At 42.9% G+C, this 12581-nt stretch overlaps 1 protein-coding gene across 1 annotated transcript in view; it reads left to right on the top strand.

The window, feature by feature from the left end:
* LOC139538755 (motile sperm domain-containing protein 2-like) overlaps positions 1–12581 on the top strand; it is a 28325-nt gene that overhangs the window by 13928 nt on the left and 1816 nt on the right. The window contains exons 10-14 of the mRNA XM_071341148.1: positions 1622–1743; positions 7063–7156; positions 7282–7378; positions 8134–8263; positions 8549–8657. Of these exons, the coding sequence (XP_071197249.1) occupies positions 1622–1743; positions 7063–7156; positions 7282–7378; positions 8134–8263; positions 8549–8657 (552 nt within the window). The remainder of the gene's footprint in view (positions 1–1621; positions 1744–7062; positions 7157–7281; positions 7379–8133; positions 8264–8548; positions 8658–12581) is intronic.

Genomic DNA, 12581 nt, shown 5'->3' with positions numbered 1-12581 from the left:
TTGTTTGCAATTACAAAGATCATACGTTTCCTGTAGTTCTTGACCAGGTTTGCACACACTGCAGCAGGGATTTTGGCCCACTCCTCCATACAGACCTTCTCCAGATCCTTCAGGTTTCGGGGCTGTCGCTGGGCAATACGGACTTTCAGCTCCCTCCAAAGATTTTCTATTTGGTTCAGGTCTGGAGACTGGCTAGGCCACTCCAGGACCTTGAGATGCTTCTTACGGAGCCACTCCTTAGTTGCCCTGGCTGTGTGTTTCGGGTCGTTGTCATGCTGGAAGACCCAGCCACGACCCATCTTCAATGCTCTTACTGAGGGAAGGAGGTTGTTGGCCAAGATCTCGCGATACATGGCCCCATCCATCCTCCCCTCAATATGGTGCAGTCGTCCTGTCCCCTTTGCAGAAAAGCATCCCCAAAGAATGATGTTTCTACCTCCATGCTTCATGGTTGGGATGGTGTTCTTGGGGTTGTACTCATCCTTCTTCTTCCTCCAAACACGGCGAGTGGAGTTTAAACCAAAAAGCTCTATTTTTGTCTCATCAGACCACATGACCTTCTCCCATTCCTCCTCTGGATCATCCAGATGGTCATTGGCAAACTTCAGACGGGCCTGGACATGCGCTGGCTTGAGCAGGGGGACCTTGCGTGCGCTGCAGGATTTTAATCCATGATGGCGTAGTGTGTTACTAATGGTTTTCTTTGAGACTGTGGTCCCAGCTCTCTTCAGGTCATTGACCAGGTCCTGCCATGTAGTTCTGGGCTGATCCCTCACCTTCCTCATGATCATTGATGCCCCACGAGGTGAGATCTTGCATGGAGCCCCAGACCGAGGGTTATTGACCGTCATCTTGAACTTCTTCCATTTTCTAATAATTGCGCCAACAGTTGTTGCCTTCTCACCAAGCTGCTTGGCTATTGTCCTGTAGCCCATCCCAGCCCTGTGCAGGTCTACAATGTATCCCTGATGTCCTTACACAGCTCTCTGGTCTTGGCCATTGTGGAGAGGTTGGAGTCTGTTTGATTGAGTGTGTGGACAGGTGTCTTTTATACAGGAAACGAGTTCAAACCGGTGCAGTTAATGCAGGTAATGAGTGGAGAACAGGAGGGCTTCTTAAAGAAAAACTAACAGGTCTGTGAGAGCCGGAATTCTTACTGGTTGGTAGGTGATCAAATACTTATGTCATGCAATAAAATGCAAATTAATTACTTAAAAATCATACAATGTGATTTTCTGGATTTTTGTTTTAGATTCCGTCTCTCACAGTTGAAGTGTACCTATGATAAAAGATTACAGACCTCTACATGCTTTGTAAGTAGGAAAAAACCTGCAAAATCGGCAGTGTATCAAATACTTGTTCTCCCCACTGTATATATATTCTTCTCTGGTTGCACATGTGACATGCTGGTAGAAATGAGGTAAAACGGATTTGTTTGCCTGCATTGAAGTCCCCTGGCACTAGGAGCGCCGCTTCTGGATGACTATAGTTAAGCATTTAATAGTATTATTTAGAAATGAATAAAGATTACTTATGAGAATATGTATCTTTTAGAACACCTCTCCAAACAAAGCACTTAGAATGATGAACTGATGAATGATCAACTGTTGTCTTGTTTCAGGTGTATTTCTCTGAGGAGAGTCTGAGCAGTCTGAAGCTGGATGACAACGACAAAGGAGACTGTCGGACGAAGGGAGCTAGGAAGCCACTGACCACATTCAAGGGCCCTCTTCTAAACGTCAGGTATTCAATGCAGCCCTCTCTTAGTCTTCTCTTGCTGACTATCAAATCAACCCTTACTTGCTCGGCACTCCTGTATCTCAGAAAGTATTGAAAATGTATAAGCAATATGTTAATTCTTTCACCTTGCCTTCTGGGTGGAATTTTCACCATATTGTTAATCCAATAGTTGCAGATATACAAGAGTTTCTAGAAAGTCAGGAGGGACTAGGGTTTGATTTGGAATTCAGCATCTCTCAGCTGCACTCGACGCTTAAAGAATAGCAGGACTGGTAGCACAGTGACTAGACTGTAGCTAATCCATATCCACATGGGCAGGATTTGAATGGGTTGTAGAGTTTAGGATGAATGTGTTTTTGACACTCAAGCCCAGAGAAAGATATCGATATGTTTGCACCTGGATGGATCGATTGATCTTGTAGTATCTGAACAGAAATAAAGGATGCCTGCGATCAATGGTGCATTGCGTGGAAATCAGTTGGTGCAGTTAATTACTGTGCTGTGATATTCAATGGAATTCATTGATTGATCATACCGACGATGACTTCCCATATTGACCAAGGAGCAGCCAGTAGTTCCCATCATGCAAATTGGATGGCTAAATGAATGTTGCATTAGTGATCGGGTGACACTTTTGTGCAAAACATAGTTTAAGGTCATTCTGTTACCTATTTGTACTCTTTTGTGTTGAAGCTGATGTATCATTTATCTTGAGGCTGATTATAGAGCGGCATTATTCAGTGTTCTATTTTATTTGAAAGAACTTTATCTTTCCTAATCATTTTATAAGAATTTGTTGACTTAAGGTGACCTGTATGGGGTGCTGTTGTTAAGTTGAGGTTGACTTCAGGTACAGTACTTGTGAGCTACCTCCATTGATGGCTATTTTGATGTCAAATCAGATCATTCCTCTTTTCCCTAGTCATTTTTGTCTAGTTCAGTTTTTTGGAGAGCTGACTCTTTGATGTGAGATTTGACAGCTCAGGGCTACGTATTAGATGCAATTATGTCTCTGAGCTGTGTTAGTCCTGATTCCAGTGAGACCACGAGGAAGGCAGAACGCACTGAGAGGGGAGGGGCATGAGAGGGGAGGCTTTGATCTTCAGAATATGTTTGTCAAAAGGTTTCTTGGAGTCTAGAGAGTCATTCTGGGCTTAGGGGAGCGCTGTGCTCCTCAACACTTTACTGGGGCAAAGAATAAATACAGGAGGATGTGGAGAGGAAGGAAGTTGGAACAATCGGTTTAGAGGAGCCGTACCCTATGGAATGTACAATGAGAGACTTTAAAGAATGGCGCCAGAGGAGATGGCTGCTGTTTTACGGGCTCCTAACCAATTGTGCTATTTTGTGTGTTTTTTCACGTTGTTTGTAACTTATTTTGTACATAATGTTTCTTCCACCGTCTCTTATGACCGAAAATAGCTTCTGGATATCAGAACAGCTATTACTCACCTTGAACTGGACAAAGATTTTTTTCTTTAACGAGTCAGATGCAAAGGATATACTCCAGATACCCGACCAGGCCCAAATCCCCGTCATTTGCATGAAGAGAAGACGTCAATACAGGGGACGCAGGTCCGGGTGCCTTGGAGAATTTGTTGGCGAGTGGGTAACCCACCTCTACCATCCATCCTATTGGTCAATGTGCAATCATTGTAGAATAAACTGGATGAGCTCCGTTCAAGACTATCCTACCAACGGGACATTTAAAAACTAATCTTAAGTTCCACCAAGTCATGGCTGAATGACGACATAGATAATATACAGTTGGCTGGTTTTTCCGTGCATCGGCAAGACAGAACAGCTGCCTCCGTCCGGTAAGACAAGGGGTGGTGGTCTGTGTCTATTTGTCAATAACAGCTGGTGTGCGAAATCAAGTATTAAGGGAGTTTCAAAGTTTTGCTCGCCTGAGGTAGAGTATCTCATGGTAAGCTGTAGACCACACTATTTACCGAGAGAGTTTTCATCCATATTTTTCGTAGCTGTCTATTTACCACCACAAACCGATGCTGGCACTAAGACCGCATTCAACAAACTGCATAAAGCCATAAGCAAACAAGAAAATGCTCATCCAGAGGTGGCGCTCCTAGTGGCCGGGGTCTTTAATGCAGGGAAACTTAAATCAGTTTTACCTCATTTCTACCAGCATGTTACAGTACATGTGCAATGAGTGGGAAAAAACTCCACACACAGAGACGCGTACAAAGCTCTCCCTCGCCCGCCATTTGAAAAATCTGACCATAATTCTATCCTTCTGATTCCTGCTTACAAGCAAAAACTAAAGCAGGAAGTACCAGTGACTCGCTCAATACGGAAGTGGTCAGATGACGCAGATGCTATGCTACAGGACTGTTTTGCTAGGACAGACTGGAATATGTTCCGGGACTCATCCAATGGCATTGAGGAGTATACCATATCAGTCAACCGGCTTCATCAATAAGTTCAATGACCTTGCTCCCACAGTGACCTACGTACATACCCCAACCAGAAGCCATGGATTACAGGCAACATCTGCACGGAGCTAAAGTGTAAAGCTGCTGCTTTCAAGGAGTGGGACTCATACCTGGACGCTTATAAGAAGTCCCGCTATGCCCTCAGAGGAACCATCAAACAGGCAAAGCGTAAATACAGGACTAAGATTGAATCCTACTACACTGGCTCCGACACTGGTTGGATGCGGCAGGGCTAAAAAACTATTACGGACTACAAAGAGAAGCCCAGACGCCAGCTGCCCAGTGACACAAGCCTACCAGACTAGCTAAATGACTTCTATGCGGGCTTCGAGGCAAGCAAAACTGAAGCATGCATGAGAGCACCAGCTGTTCCGGACGACTGTGTGATAATGCCTTGGCCAATGTAAGTAAAACCTTTTAAACAGCTCAACATTCACAATACCGCAGGGCTAGACGAATTACCAGGACATGTACTCCGAGCATGTGCTGACCAACTGGCAAGTGTCTTCACTGACATTTTCAACCTGTCCCTGGCCGAGTCTGTAATACCTACAGTAGCAGTCAAAAGTTTGGGCACCTTCTCATTCAAGGGTTTTTACTATTTTCTACATTGTAGTTTGTAGTTCATCACTAAGCTAAGGACCCTGGCACTAAACACCTACCTCTGCAACTGGATCCTGGACTTCCTGACAGGCTGTCCCCAGGTGGTAAGGGTAGGCAACAACACATCTGCCACACTGATCCTCAACACGGGGGCCCCTCAGGGGCGTGTGCTTAGTCCCCTCCTGTACTCCCTATTCACCCATGATTGCGTGACCAAGCACGACTCCACACCATTAAGTTTGCCGACGACACAACGGTGGTAGGTCTAATCACCGAAAACGATGAGACAGCCTGTAGGGAGGAGGTCAGAGACCTGGCAGTGTGGTGCCAGGACAACAACCTCTCCCTCAATGTGATCAAGACAAAGGAGATGATCGTGGACTACAGGAAAAGGAGGGCCGAGCACGCCCCCATTCTCATCGACGGGGCTGTAGTGGAGCAGGTTGAGAGCTTCAAGTTGCTTGGTGTCCACATCACCAACGAACTATCATAGTCCAAACACACCAAGACCGTCGTGAAGAGGGCACGACAATACCAATTCACCCTCAGGAGACTGAAAAGATTTGGCATGGGTCCCCAGATCCTGAAAAATGTTTTGAGCTGCACCATCATCAAGACTATTCTGACTGGTTGCATCATGCCTGGTATGGCAACTGCTCGGCCTCCGACAGCAAGGCGCTACAGAGGGTAGTGCGTACGGCCCAGTACATCACTGGGGCCAAGCTTCCTGCCATCCAGGACCTCTATACCAGGCAGTGTCAGAGGAAGGCCCTAAAAATTGCCAAAGGCTCCAGTCACCCTAGTCATAGACTGTTCTCTCTGCTACTGCACGGCAGGTGGTACCAGAGCACCAAGTCTAGGTCCAAAAGCTCCTTAACAGCTTCTACCCACAAACCATAAGACAGCTGAACAGCTAATCAAATGGCTACCTGGACTGTTTGCATTTTTTTACACTGCTTCTACTCGCTGTTTATTATCTATCTATGGATGGTCACTTTACCCTTACCTACGTGTACGTATTACCTTAATTACCTTGACTAACCTGTACCCACACACATTGACTCGGTACCGGTACCCCTGTATACAGCCTTGTTATTTTATTGTTACTCTTTTATTATTTTTACTTTAGTTTATTTAGTAAATATTTTTCTTAACTGCATTGTTGTTTAAGGGCTCGTAAGTAAGCATTTCAGGGTAAGGTTGCATTTCACCTGTTGTATTCGGCGCATGTGACAAATTGAATTTGATTTGATTATATGCGCTAGACAGGGATTTGAATCCTGTTAGCCATTTCGCTGAGTTTTCAGTAGGTACTGTAGCAGGCCATCAGGATTCCACAGCACCGCTGTGTGGAGAAGTGTTCACTGAGGCTGAATTATCCAATTACAGAATAATCCCTTAAACCTGAGCCTGTTTAAGCAGTCTTGCGGGGGGGGGGGGGGGGGGTGCTGAGTGAATGGGGTGTGCTGAGTGTTGAAGAGCGAATCAGAGCACCTTGTGGCTAATTTCTCAGGCCATGGATTTTTTGCGCTGCTGCTCTGGATTTCACAGCTTTGATGCCAGATCACAGATGTTTTCACCCTAAACCTGGAAAATAATGTGGTGTAATTCTCCATGTTCCCCAGAGGCAGCCTAGTACCCAGGAGCCTGACAGACAGCTCCATATGGGTCAGGAGGAGACACAGCACATCAGAGGCTGAGGGTTTGGCCGAGAGGAACATAGTCAGGCGCTATTTCTCTGGAAAGAACCCCCTTTAAAAATATGCTAAAGAACATGTTGACGTCAATCAAGGCTCTCCTTATGTTGAGAGAAGAATATAATTCTGATAAATGGCACACACACACACCGGTTTCAGCATCTCTGTAGGATACAAGGCTTTTTGTTTACTCATGCCTGCACAGATGGACATAATCTGCCATGTGTTAGCTAATAATATTGAGGTAGATGGTGGTACAGCAGCTGTTTAGTAAATTTGTAACAACAGAAACTAACAGAAGCAACATGAAGCTTAGTCAAAAAGATTGATAAAGCTAAGATACCACAGAGAGGAACAACAACAGCACGCTGTAAAGCAAGCTGCTGTTGCTATCCACTTTTAACAGATATATTTGCTTGTTTTGAACACCCAGATAGCCATTGTGGCCAATGGCTTAAAGAAAAATACATTCATTTATTTAGTTAGACACAAATTCAGTCCTAGCAACCTTCTCTTCATGTGCTGTTTCTTCTGTAAAATGTGACGTCTTTTCTCTTTTTTTCTTCCAGTCCAGCAGAGGAGCTGAGTTTTGGCACCAAAGAGTCAGAGAGGAAGTGTCTTATCATCCTCGATAATGTGTCCAAGAATCAAGTGGCCTTCAAGGTGTGTGTGTGTGTTTGTGTGTGTGTGTGTGTGTTTGTCTGATACACAGTGGTGTGCATTTGCACAAAATACACAATGTTGTTGTCAGTCTCCAAGCTGACCTGAGTGTGTGTGTCCCTCTACAGGTACGAACCACAGCACCTGAGAAGTACAGAGTGAAGCCCAGCAACAGCAGCTGTGAACCGGGCGCATCTGTGGATATAGTGGTGTCTTTACATGGCGGTAGAGTACTGATCTTATCTCTCGGCACTGTCTCTCCTCCTCTTACCTACTTCGTCCTTTGAATGTTTCCAAATGCTCCTGCAGAAACTTCAGAATAATCAAAAGGTCCAGTCTATTCATTTTGGGAAGTGCTGACAGAGTGCAGCTTTCTTTTGCCCGACATACATATTTTAAGAGTGATAAAATAATAATCTCTTATCTTCCCCTAAACCGAGACTTCAGAAATCTAACAGAGGGTGAATAAACTTTATTGAGCCACTCTCAGTACTCTCCTGGAAGGCTGAAACCTCTAAGGTCAATGTTTTTACCTCAATCACTTGAGACCAACATTGAGTTGGTATGCAGGGACTTGGCTGATAAGAAGTTCCGAGGCCTTTAAGCATGGACATGTCAATCATGGCTTCTGATGTACTAGACATGGGTTTTTTGAAGATTTGAATTCTGGCACTATTCCAAAGTTTGAGGGTTTTCTTCTCTCTTTCTGGGTTTTAACTTTGAAACTCATTAATTACATGTTTAGCAGCTGCCATCTATCGCTTCCATCTTGTTCACTTAGCTCTAGTGGATAAGAACCCTCACTGTATCTGTAAATGAGTCAGCTCTTTCACTTCTATATCTGAGACTTTGATGCTGGCAGCAGTGGGGTGATCCCATCCATATGTAGGACTCTAGATACATAAACTGAACAATATACAGAGATTAAATATCATTCAGAGTTCAATGAGAGAACCAGTGCCCTGGATGTGTTTGTGCAGGCTACCAGGCATCTCTGCAGGACCGCTTCTTGGTCATGGCTGCTGAGATGGAGCAGAACGCTGGTGCTGGATCACCAGAGCTCGCTCAGTTCTGGAAGGACGTGCCCAAAACCAAGATCATGGATCACAGGTACATCACCATCAATGTCTCATCATGGATGGGAATGGGAATATGTGAATACCTTTTTATATGTTTTTATTACCAGTTCATTCAAGGGGCAGGAAGTCATTTGATATGCCACTATCAAAATCTATAATGACCTCAAGATAACTTTGATTAACTTAACCCATTGTGGTCTTGCATTGTACATCACAGATTGCCTCAGCATGGCTAGTGAATGTCAGTGACCTAGCAGGCTGATAATCCCCTCTCCCCGGCCCTTTCTGACATGACTGTGTCCTGTCCTTCCTGTAGATTACGATGTCACGTCCTGGAGAGCACTAAACCCATTCTGAGCTATCCGAGTGGATGTGACAACCCTGTGGAAGGAGGAGCCAATGGCCACCCAGACCTGCACACAACGGTGAACTCTGATTGGAATATACACCTCCACCCACAATAACTTATTAACCTATACAGTGCCTATAGAAAATATACACCCCCTTGAACTGTTTTCACATTTTGTTGCATTACAAAGTGGGATTGAAATAGATTTAATTGTAAAAAAAAAAAAAAAAAAAGAAGAAAAAAAAGGAATTGATCTCCACAAAATACTGCGTAATGTCAAAGTGACTAGTAATAAAATGTACTAACTAAAATATAGTTGTTGCATAAGTATTCACCCTCCTTAAATTAGTTCAGAAGTAAAATTTGGCTTAACAAATTACATAATAAGTCATATGGACTTTATAGGGGTTGACATGTTTTTTGGATGTCTTCCCCTGTCACCCAAACATACAACATATGTAAGGTCCCTCAGTCAAGTATTGAATTTCAAGCACAGATTCAACTACAAAGACAAGGGAGCTTTTCAAAAGCCTCATAAAGAAGGGCAGTGAAAGGTAGATGGGTAACAATAACAAATCAGACATTAAATACATATTTAAGCATGGTCAAGTTAATAATTATGCTGTGGATGATCTATTAAAACACCCAGACACATCAAAGATGCAGTCGTCTTCTGAACTGAGCTGCAGGACAGGAATGAAACTGCTCAGGGATGTTAAAACTTCTTACGGATACGCGGGACGGTAGCGTCCCACCTGGCCAACATCCAGTGAAATTGCAGAGCGCGAAATTCAAAAATACTAAATTCAAATATTTACCATTCTTGAAAATATATGTGTTATACATCAAAATAAAGCTTAACTTCTTGTTAATTCAGCCGCCGTGTCAGATTTCAAGGCTTTACGGAGAAAGCAAACCATGCAATTATCTGAGGACAGCACCCCGCATACAAACACATGAAAATCATATTTCAACCAGACAGGTGCGACACGAAAGTCAGAAATAGCGATATAAAAAATACCTTACCTTTGATGATCTTCTTCTGTTTGCACTCCAAAAGGTCCCAGTTACATCACAAATGGTCCTTTTGTTCGATAATGTCTTTCTTTATATCCATAAAAACTCAGTTTAGCTGGCGTGCTTCAGTCAATAATCCACTCAGTTTCCCTTCATCAAAATGCATACAAAATGAATCCCAAACATTACTAATAAACTTTTCCAAACAAGTCAAACAACGTTTATAATCAAACCTTAGGTATCCTAATACGCAAATAAACTATCAAATATAAGACGGAGAATAGTATGTTCATTACCGGAGATAAATAAGAAAGAACGCGCTTTCCTCCACACGCTTGGAAACACTACAGCCAAAATGGGAGCCACCTAGAAAAACTACAATTTTTCCAAAAACCAGCCTGAAACTCTTTCTAAAGACTGTTGACATCTAGTGGAAGCCCTAGGAACTGCGATTTGGGAGGACTTGGGCTTATAATTATAGTACTAGCCATTGAAAATAGTGGTAAACTGAAATTATTTTGGGGGGGGTTGGTTTGTCCTCGGGATTTCGCCTGCTATATCAGTTCTGTTATAATCACAGACAAACATTTTAGCAGTTTTAGAAACTTTAGAGTGTTTTCCATCTAAATCTACCAATTATATGCATATCCTAGCTGCCTGAGTAACAGGCAGTTTACTTTGGGCACACTTTTCATCCGGATGTCAAAATACTGCCCCCTACCCCACAGGTTTAACATGAGGCCATTGGTGACTTTAAAACAGCTACAGAGTTCAATGGCTGTGATGGGAGAACTGAGGATGTATCATTATTGTGTAGACTCCACAATAATAACCTAAATGACAGTGAAAAGAAGAATTCAAATATATAGAATATATATTCCAAAACATGCAACAAGACACAAGTAATACTGCCAAAAAACACGGCAAAGGAATAAACTTTTTGGCATAAATGCAGAGCTGTATGTTTGGGGAAAATCCAACACGTCACTGAGTAACTGCCTCCTTATTTTCAAGCATGGTGGTGGCTGCATCATGTTATGGGTATGCTTGTAATCGTTAAGGACTGGGGAGCTTTTCAGGATGAAAAGAAACGGGATGGAGCTAAGCACAGGCAAAATCCTAGAGGAAAACCTGTTTCAGTCTGCTTTACACCAGACACTGGGAGAGGAATTCACCTTCCAGCAGGACAATAACCCACATCAGAAGGCAAAATCTACACTGGAGTTGCTCAGTGAATGTTCGTGAGTGGCCAAGTTACAGTTTTTACTTAAATCTGTTAAATATATGCCATGAATTGAAAATGGCTGCTAGCCATGGTCCCCAACATGTTGACAGAGCTTGAAGAATTTTGAAAATAATAATGGGGAAATATTGCACAATACAGGTGTGAAAAGTTATTTTAAGACTTACCCCAGGAGACTTACAGCTGTTATCGCTGCCAAAGGTGTTTCTAACATGTAATGAAGCATATACTGACTAAATCGCACACATGTTGATTTTGTCCATCCACACCAGACACGATCAGGACACGCAGGTTGAAATATCCAAACGAACTCTGAACCAACTATATTAATTTGGGGACTGGTCGAAACACATGAAACATTCATGGCAATTTAACTAGCTTGCTGTTGCTATCTAATTTGTCCTGGGATATAAACATTTGGTCGTTATTTTACCTGAAATGCACAAGGTCCTCTACTCCGACAATTAATCCACAGATAAAAGGGTAAACTGAGTTTGTTTCTAGTAATCTCTCCTCAAGGCTTCTTCTCTTTTGGACTTCATATGGTAGTTGGCAACCAACTTTAAGGTGCATTACCACCAGCAACTGGACTGGAGTGTGGACATCACTTCATCTTCCAATCACCCACGTGGGTATATGCTCCTAAACACCAATGAGGAGATGGGAGAGGTGGGACTTGGAGTTCTATTTTAATGCCTGGTTATGCAGACACTCGCGAGCAGTTTGGATGAAATGATTGAATAACATTGTATGTGTACATTAATTTTGAAACGCTCACGCACGTAACGCGAGCGGTGTGGTCAGCATGTCGGGGGGGGGTAAATGCTTATCTAATCAAGGTATTTTTGTTTTTTATTTTTCATTCATCTTTAAATGTTAGAATTTTTCTTCCACTTTGATATTATAGAATATGTTGTAGAGATCGTTGACAAAAAATGACAATTACATCCATTTTAATTTCACTTTGTAACACAATATAATGTAAAGTATATATATATACAGTGGGGCAAAAAAGTATTTAGTCAGCCACCAGTTGTGCAAGTTCTCCCACTTAAAAAGATGAGAGAGGCCTGTGTAATTTTCATCATAGGTACACTTCAACTATGACAGACAAAATGAGAAAGAAAAATCCAGAAAATCACATTGTAGGATTTTTAATGAATTTATTTGCAAATTATGGTGGAAAATAAGTATTTGGTCACCTACAAATATGCAAGATTTCTGGCTCTCACAGACCTGTAACTTCTTCTTTAAGAGGCTCCTCTGTCCTCCACTCGTTACCTGTATTAATGGCACCTGTTTGAACTTGTTATCAGTATAAAAGACACCTGTCCACAACCTCAAACAGTCACACTCCAAACTCCACTATGGCCAAGACCAAAGAGCTGTCAAAGGACACCAGAAACAAAATTGTAGACCTGCACCAGGCTGGGAAGACTGAATTTGCAATAGGTAAGCAGCTTGGTTTGAAGAAATCAACTGTAGGAGCAATTATTAGGAAATGGAAGACATACAAGACCACTGATAATCTCCCTCGATCTGGGGCTCCACGCAAGATCTCACCCCGTGAGGTCAAAATGATCACAAGAACGGTGAGCAAAAATCCCAGAACCACACGGGGGGACCTAGTGAATGACCTGCAGAGAGCTGGGACCAAAGTAACAAAGCCTACCATCAGTAACACACTACGCCGCCAGGGACTCAAATCCTGCAGTGCCAGACGTGTCCCCCTGCTTAAGC

Source organism: Salvelinus alpinus, chromosome 14, assembly GCF_045679555.1.
Source record: "Salvelinus alpinus chromosome 14, SLU_Salpinus.1, whole genome shotgun sequence".
NCBI lineage: Eukaryota > Metazoa > Chordata > Actinopteri > Salmoniformes > Salmonidae > Salvelinus > Salvelinus alpinus.
This window is presented reverse-complemented; position numbering and strand designations above follow the sequence as displayed.